Genomic DNA, 16,114 nt, shown 5'->3' with positions numbered 1-16,114 from the left:
CCTTACTCCACTCGAATGAGTCTTTTAGAATTTTCAATACAAAACTAGAATAACCTGATACACATCTTTATCAACTCACAAACATTGCTGAAAAACTTCTTTTCATTTAGATTCTTGATGTTGTCAACAGGAAGACTACTGAACAGGCTACAACTACTTGTCATACGCGTTGTCTCCTTCATCAAAAAGTTGTACCATAGTAGTATAGTCAGAAGACTAGCGACATTACTTGCATTTATTGGTTTTATTGCATTGATAATCTACACGATTAACGACTTTTATTTCAATCCATTTAAAACTTTTCGCATACATCCCCAAGCAACGTACACTGTCGTGCACTCACATCAGAATTCCCTTGATCCCTCGTCAAATGCGGATCAAGGCCCCTCTTTTCCTTTATCTAAACAGTTCCTAGGAGACAATGAGTTTAAACCTATTCCACTCAAAACATTCACCGATCCGCATCCTTTAATCAATGGAAAGCCAAAGGATCACGTATTTAGAGAGAGTGATATGTGTTCTGAGTTGGAATTTGAAGATACATTTGATGTGACGAAACAATCGTATCTCGATTCAGATTTTGAATACTTTATGTTCAAGTTCAATCAGGTCAAAGCATACACGGGGTTGTTGCAGAAGGTAAAAGCCAGGTTTAAGTCTGTGGTACCAGAACATAAGCAATGGTTCAGGTTTGCCGGTTCCAGTGTTTGGTTATCGCAGTTCAATGTTCACTATATGGTCAGCCGAGTATTGTATTCCCCGCTGGGTATAGCCAATAAAGCATATGTTTCGTTTTTGTATGTGCAATTATTTGATCAGGATTGGAAGGAACTACCAAAAGGATCCAAGTTGACAATCCCATTTGAAGACCCAGTGAGTTGCAACTGGATGAATTTGGATGGGTCTGTGACTCCCGTTCAAGGTGGTAGCCAGCTACGCTACAAGGAGGTAGAATATCCACAGATTTTGCCCATTCCCATCGATTATGCAATCAAGACTGAAAATGAGAAATACTATTACGGTCCAGAGGATCCGCGGATCATTTTAAGAAAGAACCCATTGGGGTTTGAAGAGCCATTGATTGTGTTTAATTTGAAAGATTTGCAAATAGCCAAGCGTGTCATGTTTATGTATCTCCCCTTTTCAGACAAGTTGAATCGATTGAAAAAGAGAACTGACAAGTATGCAAAAATTGAAAAGAATTGGACTCCATTCATCAGTCCCAATGAGGAATCACACAATAAGCTCAAGTTTATTTACTCCCTTGTTCCTTTGGAAGTATTGGTGTGCGACATTGACACGGCGGTTTGTGATTTTCTTCAAAACCCACAAAAAAAGAAGAAAGATTATGTGGGGGCTTTACGTGGAGGCACACAGTTGGTTCCCTTGCCACTACACAAGTTCTCACCAAAGGTGCGCGATCTGCTCCGTATCCCTGCCAATAGAAATGTGTTTCTAGGATGGGCCCGGGCGCATTTAAACAAATGCGGGTGCGGTGAGTCAATGTACAGACCAAACATGATGATATTGATTGAAGATCACAATGAAGAAACAAACGAGTATTTTTACAAACTAGGTGATGTTTCTGGATACTTGGATTTTGGAGCTTATGTACCACCGTGGGTGAATCCTAAAATTGATTCCAAGCTGGGCCAGTTGATGGAAAGCAACCCAGAGCCATGCGAGGGAAGAAATGTTCTCATCCCCAATTCAATTGCATACTGGGATATTGAAAGTGTGACACGACAGGGAAAGACTTTTGCAAATGTTGACCAATTGACGTCGCTAGATTCAGTCGCAATAAATGATTATATGGGAGTTACATTATCTGCAGCAGACCAAGATGTGTCTATTGTCCATTTACGCGGGTTATTGAACTACGTCATCAAGTTGCCCAGCTTGTTTGATGAAACTACGGTGATGCACAATCGTGACGACGCCAACATCCGTGGATCCGATTGGAATTATAAATGTGCAATGAAAGCAAGTAAGGATTATTGCAAAAAAGCTGCACTAAAGAATAACATTCTAGAAGATGAGGAAGAAGATACGTACTCTGGTGGATAGCGAGCTTGCCAGTTTCGCGTGTGTGGTTGTTGTTTTTATAGAGTCATTTGTATAGATTTTTGTAATAATGTTAGAGTCTATATAGAAACTTAGATTTTTTTTTTATATATATTCGGGATAGACAGTGAATAAATTTCCTTCAATAACCGCTATTGTCAATCCTATGTAGAAAAAAAAAAAAAGAAATTGTAGAGAAGAAGTAATCCGATGCCGAGATCTGATGGACCAGAACCACGCACGGCTAAGTATAAATTTCCACACAACGACTTTCGGAATGCTACCAAAAAAAGTATCGATGTGTCCCCCTCCTTCGATAACCGAGATTTGACAGAAGAAAAATTTTCTACAGCCAAATTTATAGCTGCGAAACAATGAATCCGGAACCCTTGGAACACGAGTTACAAAGAAGAACACAATTTTCGGTTCCACTTTGCTCGTGGGAGAAGGCAGGTCTGCCTCTTATATAAATACAAGGAGCTGCCCCTCCAGAATACCCCTCTGCTGTCAAAGAAAATGAAGTAGAGCAAGACTTAAATTAATTTACTTGTGTTTCATATCAACCATTGATCACATTATTATCCATGTCTGATAAGGAAAAGACTTCATTGGAGATCAGCCTGCGCAACTTAGTTGCTTCTTCTACAAACAACACGGAAAATTCATTCAGCGAGCCAACAGCTTACCATCCCACCCCAAGTACGCATAATGGTGGAAAAAAGTCACGTTCGGCAAGTGTTGTTTCAATTTCAAAAAAGTCTATTGAACAAGTACGGAAAAGTTTACAGGGTGCTCATTCAGTTGAGAATAATGCAGGAGATGGGGATCAGAACTACTCTGTGCATCACATCTATGGTGATTTGGACAGCGATGAAATTGAGCTTCAACGAATAGCCACTAGGAAAAGTGTCTTGGGTGAAATTGAACAGAAAATCGTTGACGAAGTGGACGATAATGAGCGGTTGAATGAAAAGGGGTTGGACGATGGTGTAATTGAAGATCAAGTGCTACCCATCGCTCAACACGGCGAGGATCTCACCAAGATCGATCCGGAATTAATTACGTGGAACGGGAGTGATGATCCAGAAGATCCCAGAAACTGGTCACCTTCGTTAAAGATTTTTCTTTTGGCGTTTGTGTCATTGTATGCTCTAGTTGCACCCATGTCTTCAAGTATATTGTCTCCAGCAATGAGCGAGATTAGTGTGTCATTTGGCATAACTTCGGAAGTTGTTCAAGCTATGGTTGTCTCTATACAAATCTTGGCGTGGGCATTTGGGCCATTGATCATTGCTCCATTATCTGAGTACGACAATATTGGAAGGAAGTTGGTGTTGGATGTTTCTTGTTGGATGTCGTTGTTTTTCAATCTTGGTTGTGCTTTTTCACAAAATACCGCTCAAATTATGGTTTGCCGGTTTATTGGGGGATTGTTTGGTTGTGTGCCATTGAATGTATGCGCTGGCGTGATATCAGATTTGTTTGATGCAAACTCAAGAAATGCTGCATTGGCTGGTTATGCATTGGTTCCTTTATTGGGACCCGTAATTGCGCCGTTGGTTGCTGGGTTTATTGTTGATCACATGCAGTGGAGATGGTGTTTTTACGTCTTGTGTATTTTCAATGGAGCTGTTGCCATTACTGCTACATTGTTTTTTAAAGAGACCTATGCGCCAACTTTATTGAAACGCAAAGCACAAAAAATGAGAAAGAGCACCGGCAATACCAACTTGCACACCATCTATGAAATAACCAACCAAGGAGAGTCGACATTTGGCAGGTTGTGGTTGTGTGTTGTACGTCCAGTGAACCTTCTTTTCACTCACCCCATGGTAATCGGACTCGGTTCATTCATGGCATTCACATATGGGTTCATGTACCTTTTGATTGTTACGTTCCCACAAATCTTCGAAAAGCAATACGGGTTTAGCAAGAGTATTACTGGATTGATGTATCTCCCCATGGGTTGTGGGTTTGTTTTAGGAGTATTGTTTTGGACATATATGGTTGGCAGGGTTTACAAAAATTTGACAATTGCCAATGGTGGGGTACCCAAACCCGAATTTAGGTTGCCTTGCTTAATCGCCTGTGCCGGGTTTATACCAGTGGGATTAATCTGGTTTGGTTGGTCAGCACAAAAGGAGTTACATTGGATCATGCCAGGAATTGGGTCAGCGATTTTTGCGTTTGGGTTGGTTTGTGTTTTCCAAACCACTCAGAATTATCTTATCGACATGAATGTTCGTTTTGCTGCTAGTTCTGTTGCAGCCGCTGCATTGTTTCGTAGTTTGTTTGGATTCGCATTCCCATTATTTGCTCGGAAAATGTATAGCGCATTGGGGTATGGATGGGGCAATACAATGTGTGCGTTTATTGGGATCTTGTTAGGAGTTCCATTCCCCATCTTTTGTTACTTGTACGGTGAGAAGTTGAGGGAATCTTTCAATAAGAAGTTTGAAATAAAGCAACAAAGGAGAGACCAAAAGAATTTGGAAAGGTTGAGGAGAAAGAATGGAGATGACGGTTGCATGGTATGACGTGTAGTGGTTGAGAGATTGATTTGCATTACAACAATTTTTTCAGTTCTTTGGTTTTATAGATATATTAATAGATGTATTTGGTTAGCATTATGCAATATTTTGCAGTTTGCAGTGAGGAGCCAATTTGCAGCTGTGGTGTTTTTTTCTTTTCCTTAGATAAGCGGTAGCGCAGGAGTTTGTATTTTACTTTTGCGAGCGATTACTTTTGACAGTCGACCAAACACTGTTGCTTTCAAACGACACCCGCTTTACACCAATCCATATGTCATCGGATGCTTCTCAGACTACAGTACCGCAGGTTATACCCGCGTTCACCATTGACGAGCTCAAACCGTTTCCCCTACCGAAGCAACTAGAGTCATTACCAAAGCAAAGCTTTGAAGACTTTGTCAACAATGAGAAACTCATTCGAGGCTACATACATCAACTTGAGTCTTACAAAGTTAGGCTTAACGAGCTACAAGAGCGCGCGAGTCAGGTGTCATCACTACTCCAGACGGAAATTAGTGACACTCTTATTCCACAGTATCAAGAAGTAAGCAATCAAATCCATCAGCGATTGAGAACACTTACACAGCTATACAATGAATTTTTGAATTTGGAAACCATTCAGTATCAAACAATGTCGTCTGCTTTTAACGAGGATCTTTTAAAGCACAAGTTTAGGAAGTTGATTGAACGAAATGACGAAGAGAGTAGAGAATTGGTGGGGAATATCAACTCAAGTGAGATGACAGACAATCAACTTGCCGACACATTAGAACAGTTTAGGCAAAGCAGAAAGACGTATCATTTCAGGAAGGAAAAACTCAATCGGTGGGAGGAGCAAAGAGTTAGCGGTTAAATCAAGGAAATGTATTTCGTTGCGGAGACAGAAAAATTAGCGCGGAATAACAAATTTGAGGACTGCGCCTTTGACTTCTGTAATGTCATTCATCTGTTGGCTGTGATATATATGTATATATTTGTGTGTGTGTGTGTGTCCTATAGAACCATTTGGAAGTAGAAGAAGGACTTGTACTTGAATTATATGGAAATAAAAAATATCTCGGCTGTAAAAAGTCCGCAATCAAGAGAAAAGTTAATTAAGCTTAACACAAAAAGTCCATTCATTCATTCATCTTCTCTTTCTCTCTTCTCAATTCCAAAAATTTAACTCAACCATTGGATCCAGAGAAGAGTAACGTATATACATATATATATATATATATATAACCACAACTCGGCAATCACTGTTCCTTCTATCGACCAAGCATACTATAGTTTCCAATCAATTGATCGTGTGCCCCTTTTAATTGAGACTTATTTTGTTCTGTGTCCATTCCACTGATATCTATCCCCATCTCAATTGCATCACCTTCTTCAACAACTTTGATAAGGTCAATTAGAGGATTGAAACTACAGTACTATCTGGCAGTGTTTTTGCACAATTCACCATGTTTAAAAGGATCGCTAATAAGAGGTTCTTTTCCACCTCATTGGGACCTTTGAACAAGGCCAAACCTCCAAGAGCAACAACCATAAAGCCCCCTACTACATCCTCAGTTCCACCACATAACGTTGAGGTCTTGCAAGCTTCATTTCTAGGCAAATTATTCAAATACACATTCGGTGCAGTTGCACTTGGTGTTGTGGGTGGTGCAAGTGTTGTTGCGTACAAAATATATGAAGAATCCATGCCGGCTAAACAACAGAAACAAACACCATTCTTCCCCAATGGCCAAAAGAAAAAGACTTTGGTCATCTTGGGATCTGGATGGGGATCAATTCCATTGTTGAAAAACTTGGACACCACTTTATACAATGTCGTTATTGTTTCACCAAGAAACTACTTTTTGTTTACTCCCTTGTTGCCTAGTGTCCCCACCGGTACTGTTGAATTGAGATCCATTATTGAACCAGTTAGGTCCATCACTAGAAGATGTCCTGGTGAAGTTGTCTACTTGGAAGCTGAAGCTACTTCAATTGATCCTGCCAAGAATCAACTTGTTATAAAGCAAAGTACAACCGTTCACTCTGGACATTCCGGTAAAGATACTTCATCAACCAAATCCACTGTGTCTGAGTACACTGGAGTTGAGGAAATCTCAACCACTTTGAATTATGATTATTTGGTTGTTGGTGTTGGTGCTCAACCTTCCACATTTGGTATTCCTGGAGTTGCTGAACATTCTACATTCTTGAAGGAGGTTAGTGATGCGTCAACTATTAGAAGAAGGTTGATGGATGTCATTGAAGCTGCTAACATCTTGCCAAAGAATGACCCTGAACGTAAAAGATTGTTACATGTTGTCGTTTGTGGAGGTGGTCCAACCGGTGTTGAGGCTGCTGGTGAAATCCAAGACTACATTGATCAAGATTTGCACAAATGGGTTCCTGAGTTAGAAGGTGAATTAAAAGTCACCCTAGTTGAAGCCTTGCCAAATGTTTTAAACACCTTTAACAAAAAGTTGATTGAGTACACCAAGGAGGTGTTTAAAGACACCAATATCAACTTGATGACAAACACCATGATTAAGAAGGTTGGAGACAAGGAACTAGTTGCCTCGCAAAAACAACCTGATGGGTCAACAAAGACTATTGAGATTCCATACGGTATGTTGATTTGGGCTACTGGAAATGCTGCTAGAGGCTTCACTCGTGATTTGATGTCGAAAATCGACGAGCAAAAGAATGCCAAGCGTGGATTGTTGATTGATGACTATTTGAGAGTTGATGGTACTTCAAACATCTTTGCCTTGGGAGATTGTACATTTACCAAGTACCCACCCACAGCACAAGTTGCATTCCAAGAAGGTGAATACTTGGCCAAGTATTTTGAGAAGTTGCATCAAGTTGAAAGTCTCCAGTACCAAATCCAACATCCAACTCCCAAGCAAAGTGTCGAGCTGTTGAGCAAGAAATTGGCTAGGGCTGAAAAGAATTTACCCAAATTCCAATACAATTACCAAGGTTCATTAGCGTATATTGGTTCTGAAAAGGCAGTTGCCGATTTGGTGTGGGGTGATTGGTCAAATATCACTAGTGGTGGTAACTTTACCTTTTTGTTTTGGAGGTCTGCTTATATCTACATGTGTCTTTCAGTGAAGAACCAATGTCTTGTTGTTTTGGATTGGATGAAGGTTGCTTTATTTGGAAGAGATTGCTCTAAGGAGTAGAGAATGTTGGGGAGGACTCGGCTCTCTCTTTTTTATTATTGTTATTTAGATATACTTTCTATTTTATTTTGAACGAGTCTTTATCTAGAAGATGAAAGGTGTAGAGCATGCAACAGAACCAGATAAAAGATTTAAGAAAAGGTTACTTTAGAACATCACATATCGTTAACAAAATACATGCAATAAATGCAAACACTAGTATCACCACCAACTATTCAACCTGTTGCACTCAAAGGAGCAGATGCGTGGTTTCCAGCAACAAGACTAGCTGCTGCTGTCTCGGTTGACGCTTTTTCTACTTCAGCTGATGATTCCCCACTACTCTTTTCCTTGTACAAATTTGGATAAGTATAACTTGGATTACCACCAGCTTTAAACTCCTTCCAAGCTCTTTCAACTTCCTCAAACGCATTATATCCCCATAGGAAATCTTGGAAAACTGGATCAGCAAAACGGTTAGGACATCCCAACTCCGGAGTCTTATCATACAAGTACGAGTCTCTAATCTCTTGCAACTCACCATCTGGCAAGTGGTAAATATCCTGGCATTGATGCGAGCCTCTAACCACTTGAGAGCTTCTCCATTTGCGCAAGCTTTCAGTCATGGTTAAAATTTGCGGGATTTGATCATGCAGTTCAATCTTGGAGAATAAGCCAGCAAGTACGGCTGCGTCTTCAACTGCTTGAGATGCGCCACTTGCCAAATAGGGCAATGTTGAATGAGATGCATCACCCAAGATTATGAAATTGCCAGTTTTGTGGTTGACCCAAGTTTTCAATTCACGTGAATCTTGTAAACGCCATTTACTGATGGATGTAATTAATTTGAAGACGGTGGTTAAATCCTCGTCCCAATCTTTAACCAAGTCTAATAACTCATCGTGTGATGCCTCTTGTCTTAAAACACCCTGGGGTAAAGTATCGGGGCACAAGGCAACAACGTTGCATACTTGACCTTGTTGCAAAAAGTACATGACGATATGCATGGTTGGCCCCCACCAGAAGTTGATGTTGGGGTTGGCGTAAAATTTCTCCAAACCGGGGACTTTCTTCATATCATCAACATTGATGAGTGCACGGTAAGCCAAATCTCCGGTATCATAAGCACCGGTGGAATCGCCAGTCAACAATGCTCTTGTGTGTGACCTGACTCCATCGTATCCAACAATAACATCACCAGTGTATGTTTCCCCACTCAACGTGGTGACGATTGTGTTTTCAAAATCAACATCAACCACTCTAGAATTGGTGTGAATTTGAACACCCAACTCCTCAGCTCTGTTGACCAAGGCTTTGTGATAATCTGCTCTGTGGATGTGCAAGTACAACCCATCGTATTTTTCCAGAACATAAGGCACCAAGTTCTGAGTAGATAAAAGTTCACCCTTGTACCTCTTGATCAAGATATCGTGAGGATGGATGGATACTTTTTCAATTGCATCCAATACACCAATAGCTTTCAAGATCTTTGTTGATGGTGGTGGAATTTGAATACCGGCTCCGACTTCACCTAATTCGGTAGCCGCTTCTAATAAGATGACATTGTGACCAGACAATTTCAAACAGATACTGGCAGCGACTCCACCGAGACCTGCTCCGACAATGACGAAAGTAAGTTGAATAGGTGCTTTTTGGAAGCTGTATGTGGGTTGTGCTTGGACTGTCATGGCTGTTCTTATGTGATATTTGGGTATTGGTTGACGATTCTGTGATTATATAGATATAGGCTGCAAAAATTCGAACTGCAAAGCAAAAATGTACAAGCACTAAAAGAGTTCTGCAAATGTAAGCATATATATATATATACCAGCTTGACTGGATAAATCTATTTAATCAAGAGAATTTTGACGGGTTACAATACACTGGCTTGATTGTGTATCGGATTTATTATAAATGGAAATAGGGGTTAATGGATTGAATCAGTTGACGAAATAAAATTTCTCCTACTATATAATGAGGGGTTCTATCGTAATCGTACTCTACACCGTTGCTCTATACCCATGTCAGTTTGTTTTGCACTCCTATCTACAGCAACGTGTGTGGCAGGTATCTCGTTAAGTTCAGTTCATGAATTGCCATTTAATGGAAAGATGTGTGGAGTGTAAAAAATAAATAAAAGAACTCCGAAAGAGAATAGAGAGAGAAAGTTTCACAATCACACAAAAAGTGTTACCGAAAATCGAGACCGATTCTTCCAAAATATCGGACCGTAAAACGCCACTACAAACCAAGTAGTGTTTCTTTTAGATAACATCACGCAGCAAAAGAGAACCCAGCAAGGATACAATACCTGGCATGCGTCCCTCTACTACTTTCTACATGCTGTGCTGACATTTTTCTCTCTCTGCGACCCCGACGGTATTCAGAAGAATTAAACATTGAGTGGAGAAAATAAAAAAAAAAAAAGTAAAAGATGGTTCCTGCGGGTAAACCATTTTCCGAGTACCATGAAAGAAAAAAGAATAAAGAATAAAGAATAAAAGAGATCATGCAGCACAACACAACATCACAAGATGGTATACAACGGGGCGTAAGTCTGCATATTTGAAGCAAGTGGGGGGAAGGGAGGAACCTGCAGTGGAGAATAACAACTGCGAGAAAAGTTTTGGCAAAAGAAAACCAGTGTACAGCACAAATGAAATGTACATACGACGGGGTAGTGGGGTACAGTTTCACAAGGTATTATCCCCGTGCATGGGATGATGCTGTTGTATTAAGCGCCATTGCACTGTTCACCAACTAGTAAAAACTACTGCTGTCGACTTATATCATCGGTCCGTTACTCCATCACTAACTACAACCAAAACATTGTAAACAAAGGGACCGCCTGCATATGCTTCTTTGTTTGCATTTGTCCCTCCCGTCTGCTTGCATATTGGTTCTTTGTTAGGTTTGCATTTGCATCTTGGGGCTTATGAAATGTCTGGCGGCTTGGTGGAAAAAGAAATACCCGGAGAGGGAAAGAGAGAGGGAAAGAGAAACGCAAAATACATATATGCAGAGTTTATAAAAATAAAAGTGGGGAATCAAATTACATTTTGCAAGCGTAGCTCGTTTCTTCTTAGTTCAATTCTACAATCTCCATAATTTACTTTAAAATAATAACTGTACTTTAAAACTATACAACTAAATAATTCTTGCTTCGTTTTTCTTTTGGCTCTAAATTTAAGTTTATTTCAGTCTATAGCATCATCTCTTCTCTGTCGTACACCACTCCTTCCTCTCAGTAACAATCACATTGCTCTCCCCCTCCCCCTCCCCCTCCCTCCTTCTATCATTCATTGATAGATCACCGTTGTGCATCGTGCCTTTCGGCTGCAAACTTGCTTCGCTGTTTCTCTTAGTGTTGGAATACTTCATTCAACACCTCCTCTTCTTCAGCCAAGTGCTTAGCCTTAGTACCAGCGGCAATAGAGGCACTTGGGTCTCTACCAGCATACCTCAACTTCAAACCAGCATGCTTGTCGGTCTTTTCAAGTACGACATCAACTCTTGGCTCCACAAATGACCAAGCTCCCATATTCAATGGTTCTTCTTGTGCCCATACCAAATCTTCAATGTTTGGATACTCATTTAATGCATCACGCAATTGAGCAAATGGGAATGGGTTCAATTGTTCAATCTTGATGAAAGCAGTAGAGTTGTCCTTGGTTTGTTCTCTTCTCTTGTGCATAGCAGCATGGATTTGACCAGTGCACAAGACAAGTCTCTTGACTTCAGACTTGTCGCCCAATACATCCTGAATAATCCATTGGAATTGGGAGTCACCGGTGAAATCAGACAAGTTGGATCTCGCCAATGGATGACGCAACAATGATTTGGAAAAAAACAAAATCAATGGTTTTCTAAATTGCCTGTGCATTTGACGACGCAACAAGTGGAAAATGTTGGCTGGAGTAGTTGGGTACGCAACTTGCATATTACAGTCTTGATGTTGACGCTCCAATTTCTCTGGAGATGGGAAATAACGAGGATCCTCGTTACACAATTGCAAGTATCTTTCAATTCTACCCGATGAATGCTCTGGACCTTGTCCATCATAACCATGAGGCAATGACAAAACAACACCAGATCTTTGCATCCATTTCGATTCGGCACCAGACACAAATTGATCAATGATGACTTGTGCAGTGTTGGCAAAATCACCAAATTGGGCTTCCCATTCAACCAATGCATCAGGTGAGGTCAATGAATAACCATATTCAAAACCCAAAACACCATACTCGGACAATGAGGAGTTGGATATGCTAAACACACCTTGATCTTCACTCAAGTTGGCCAATGGAGTCCAAGTCTTTTCTGATTTTTGATCATGCAAAACAGCGTGTCTTTGTGAAAAAGTACCTCTCTCAACATCTTGACCAGAAACTCTAACATGATATCCTTCCAAAGCCAATGAACCATATGCCAATGCTTCACCAGTGGAGTAGTCAATTCCTTCACCTGTTTCAACAGCCTTTTTCCTTTGGTTCAAAATACGCTTCAAGTTTCTATGTATTTCAAAACCTTCTGGAGCTTCGGAAATGGCAACACCAATCTTTTTCAAGGTATCTTCATCAACACCGGTTGGGAAATGAGGCAATACTTCGGTGGCCAACTCTTTTGGTGATTTGAAATCTTCCCATGGGGTAGTTAACCATTCTCTAGAAGTTGGTTGATAATCCTTTGCCTTTGAAAACGATTCTTCCAACAAGTTCCAAACCCATTTCTTGTGTTCGTCAATGTCTTCTCTGGTAAAAGTACCCTCTTCAATCAATTGATTGGTGTAAATGTCAATGACAGACTTCTTCTTGGCAATTTCTTGGTACATGATTGGTTGGGTGAATGATGGTTGATCAGTTTCATTGTGACCGTGCTTTCTGTAACCAACAAGGTCAATAATACAGTCAGTGTGGTACTTGGCTCTCCATTCAGCTGCCAAGTTGAAAACAAAAGTACATGCTTCCACATCATCAGCATTTACGTGGAAAATTGGTGCATTGATACTCTTGGCAATATCAGATGGATACAAAGTTGATCTAGCAAATCTTGGGTCAGTAGTGAAACCGATTTGATTATTGACAATAATATGAATAGTACCACCAGTTGAGTAAGCAGGCAAGTTGGCGAAACCCATTGTTTCGTAAACAACACCCTGAGCTGCAAAAGCAGCATCACCATGCAACAAGATTGACATTGCCTTTTTGAATTCACCAACATCATTCTTGTATTGTTGGATGGCACGTGTCTTACCAAGAACAACACCATCTTCAGCTTCCAAGTGTGATGGGTTAGCAACCAATGACAAGTTGACATGTTTACCAGAAGTGGTTGGTCTCTTGTAGTTCATACCCAAATGGTACTTGACATCACCAGAACCTTCGTCAAATTCTCTTGATCCAGTAAATTCAGAAAAGATAGACTCATTTGGCTTACGAACAACGTTAGACAACACGTTCAATCTACCTCTATGTGGCATACCAATAACAACATCTTCAATACCTTCTTCAACAGAAGTATCAATCATAGCCTTCATGGCAGGAACAACAGACTCAGCACCTTCCAAACCAAATCTCTTATCATTTGGAAACTTGGTTGACAAAAAAGTTTCAAAAGAAGTGGCCCAAATCAAACGATCCAAAATTTGTCTCTTTTGATCTTGGGAGTACTTGAATGGTTGTGGAATCTCAATTCTTTCTCTCAACCAGTCACATTGCTCTTTGGAAGGAATGTGAACATATTCAACACCATAAGATGAACAATACAACTCCTCACAAGTCTTGATGATTTCTCTCAAAGTCATGGATTTCTTACCTTGAGTGGCAAATCTTGGTAAAATACCGGGTCCCAATGTGATTTCCTTGTCCAAGTCCTTTTCGCTAAATTGGTAATAGTCTAAAGTCAATTCTTTTGGAACGTCAGCGTTTGAGCCAAAGGTGATTCCCAATGGGTCAATCTTTGCCTTTTGGTGACCTCTGACTTGGTAAGCTCTAACCAACAATTGGACTTTCAAGTGAGTAACGACATCTTCGTTGACATTTGATTGTTGTGGGTAAAACCCAGCAGTGCCACCAGAAACAGTTGGAACCAAAGTGGGTGGAGCTTGGAAAGCCTTTGAAGGCGATACGCCATCCTTCTCAATGTTGGTGAAGTAGGCATTCCAGGATGAATGTACACTTGCAGGATCCTGTCTCCATTGTTGGTACATTTCATCAACATAGTTGGCATCGTTACCTTGCAAAAAGGTGTCTGTTGCTGTAGCAAAACATCTCGATTGGATTCTGACAAAGTTACACCTCAATGATGGAACGTTGCTCCTGAGTATTTGTGCACGTGGTGGAATAGCACGTTTGAAAGCTCTAAGCATGATTTGCAGTGACTGTCTCGATATTAAGATGAAAGAATATTTTGTTCCAAATAGTAGTAGTATTAGTAGTAGTAATTACTAAATGGGTTTGGCAATAGCACCTTCTTTTTCTTCTTCTTCCTTCGTATAGTCTAATGTTACTCTCCTGTTGTAGAGATGATTTCGGAATCAAGACAGAAAGAAAAGAAGTAAAGTAAAGTAAAGTAAAGTATTGATCAAAAGTTTTTGGTCCAATGGGGGTATAATTTTTTTTTTTTTCTTTTCCTCTCTCTCTTTCTCTCTCTCTATTGCTTCAGCTGCTGCTGCCACTTTAGTTGGAAATAAAATAAAATAAAATAAAATAAAATAATTAATTAATGAGACAATTCACACAATAATTTCAGTGGAGAACAACAAACAAAGAGAGAGAGGAGATTTTATTATATGGCCGAGAGAAGTCACGCAAATACGACATACTCCGGGATTTCTCTCTCATACATATACACAATCTCCTAACAACTCCGAGCTCTATCTCCATCCTTCCCTTTACTACTTACTTAGTCTTCACATGTACACAACACTGTGCTACATATGAAACATTACATAAAAGGAGGTCATGTACTTCAAGAATTCCATGCTATCACTATCCCGCCGAGGAGAGGGCGTGCCGGAACTAAAAAATGGGTCGGAGCAAAGAAAAAAAAACAAACAAAAAAAATTCCATTTAATAAATTCTAAATCGAAACTCCGTAACCACCGGGTATGCCTACTCGGAGTTTGAAGGAGCTGTCACTAGATGGCCCTTCTCTTGGACTCTAAGAGGGATGACATGTACTTTCCATCAAGATCAATGGCACAAATGGAATGTGAATCACACTGGCAACCTATCAATCACGCAAAATTTGTGTAACCTGAGCTTGAGCTGTCTGCTGCAAGGAGCTTACTCAGTTGCCCTTTTCCGAGGGTATTTAGTTTGACCGAGATTGATGCAAAAAAAATAAGTTTGCAAAACGATTCAAATTTGAATCTGTATCCATTTTGGTGGTGCTGAAATGTCCGCATGAAAGTGACCGGTTTACTAGTTGTATATTGTACCTAAATAGTTTCTGTTGGATATATGGAGTTGCCCACTTCCCTTGTTTATGTAAGTTCACGTAATAGAGAAAGGACCACCTTTTGCAATACGTCATATACTATTACTTTTTTAACATGCCCTCCCCTTTTCAACCACTACACAATATCAATCGTCAGTTTCTTTTATGTGCATGGAATGTTTGCAATTTTTTTATATACTTTGTCTCAACAATCTTCTTCAGTGCCCATGTTTTGTCCATCTCCTCATCTATATACAACAACACATCAATCAAATAAACTCCTTGGCTTTCCTTCTAAAAGCATTGCAGTCTCTCAACCATTGTCTGTAATCCTTCAACGAATAAATCCTTTCTCCATAATAGTCGGGTATTGGGTTTGAAAAACTTTGACTTGATGGATCTGGCCTCTTTACTTTCAACTTCGACAAGAATTGACTATTTCTCACATCAAACGCTGCCAATTTTGATCTGTTCAAGGTCTTAAACACAACTTGCCCCACCACTGGACCCAACAAGTATCCAAGAAGTCCACCAGCAATGACGCCACCCCCCATAACCATAAGTGGATCAAAGCCAAACATGGGCTTTTCAAGATCAATTTCAATGTTTCCCAAATATGTAAGCGTCAACATGGCTCCACCCAAACCTGTGAAAATTCCACTAACGGCATTGATTCTATTATTTTGCTTCTTTAATTTAAAGTAATCAACCCACGACAATCCATTTGCAGACGTTGATGTGGAGTTGAGTCTGACCTTTGGTATGCTTCTGGCAAACGCCCTTCTGTAAATTCCTAGAGTAATCATTTCGCTTGTGTGTGTATGTCTTCTATTCTTTAATGACAACGTATCTGAAAAATCATCAGCTAACCCTTTTTTTTTTTTTTTTTTTTTTTTGTTTTTTTTTTTTTTTTTTTTTTTTTTTTTTTTTTTG

General features: G+C 40.0%; 6 protein-coding genes across 6 annotated transcripts; 3 read left to right on the top strand and 3 right to left on the bottom strand. All coding sequences in view use genetic code 12, as the record gives it.

Moving 5' to 3' along the window:
- Positions 1–117: 117 nt before the first annotated feature.
- Positions 118–2,067, top strand: BMT7 (Bmt7p; the record flags this gene model as incomplete). The annotated part of the gene is made up of 1 exon (XM_051752068.1): positions 118–2,067. One exon carries the CDS (start codon positions 118–120, stop codon positions 2,065–2,067), a length of 1,950 nt encoding a protein of 649 aa, XP_051608959.1.
- A 581-nt stretch (positions 2,068–2,648) lies between these two features.
- On the top strand, positions 2,649–5,448 carry KGF57_002724 (uncharacterized protein; the record flags this gene model as incomplete). The annotated part of the gene is made up of 2 exons (XM_051752067.1): positions 2,649–4,595; positions 5,101–5,448. The coding sequence occupies 2 exons, from the start codon at positions 2,649–2,651 to the stop codon at positions 5,446–5,448; spliced, it is 2,295 nt and encodes a 764-aa protein (XP_051608958.1).
- A 592-nt stretch (positions 5,449–6,040) lies between these two features.
- Positions 6,041–7,762, top strand: NDE1 (NADH-ubiquinone reductase (H(+)-translocating); the record flags this gene model as incomplete). The annotated part of the gene is made up of 1 exon (XM_051752066.1): positions 6,041–7,762. The coding sequence occupies one exon, from the start codon at positions 6,041–6,043 to the stop codon at positions 7,760–7,762; it is 1,722 nt and encodes a 573-aa protein (XP_051608957.1).
- A 215-nt stretch (positions 7,763–7,977) lies between these two features.
- On the bottom strand, positions 7,978–9,429 carry KGF57_002722 (uncharacterized protein; the record flags this gene model as incomplete). Its single annotated transcript, XM_051752065.1, has 1 exon — positions 7,978–9,429. The coding sequence occupies one exon, from the start codon at positions 9,427–9,429 to the stop codon at positions 7,978–7,980; it is 1,452 nt and encodes a 483-aa protein (XP_051608956.1).
- Positions 9,430–11,102: 1,673 nt separating this feature from the next.
- KGD1 (alpha-ketoglutarate dehydrogenase) lies at positions 11,103–14,108 on the bottom strand (the record flags this gene model as incomplete). The annotated part of the gene is made up of 1 exon (XM_051752064.1): positions 11,103–14,108. One exon carries the CDS (start codon positions 14,106–14,108, stop codon positions 11,103–11,105), a length of 3,006 nt encoding a protein of 1,001 aa, XP_051608955.1.
- A 1,342-nt stretch (positions 14,109–15,450) lies between these two features.
- PAM17 (Pam17p) lies at positions 15,451–15,987 on the bottom strand (the record flags this gene model as incomplete). Its single annotated transcript, XM_051752063.1, has 1 exon — positions 15,451–15,987. The coding sequence occupies one exon, from the start codon at positions 15,985–15,987 to the stop codon at positions 15,451–15,453; it is 537 nt and encodes a 178-aa protein (XP_051608954.1).
- Positions 15,988–16,114: the final 127 nt, after the last annotated feature.

The sequence above is a fragment of the Candida theae genome (genome assembly GCF_024610275.1).
Source record: "Candida theae strain CBS 12239 chromosome Unknown scaffold4, whole genome shotgun sequence".
NCBI lineage: Eukaryota > Fungi > Ascomycota > Pichiomycetes > Serinales > Debaryomycetaceae > Lodderomyces > Lodderomyces theae.
This window is presented reverse-complemented; position numbering and strand designations above follow the sequence as displayed.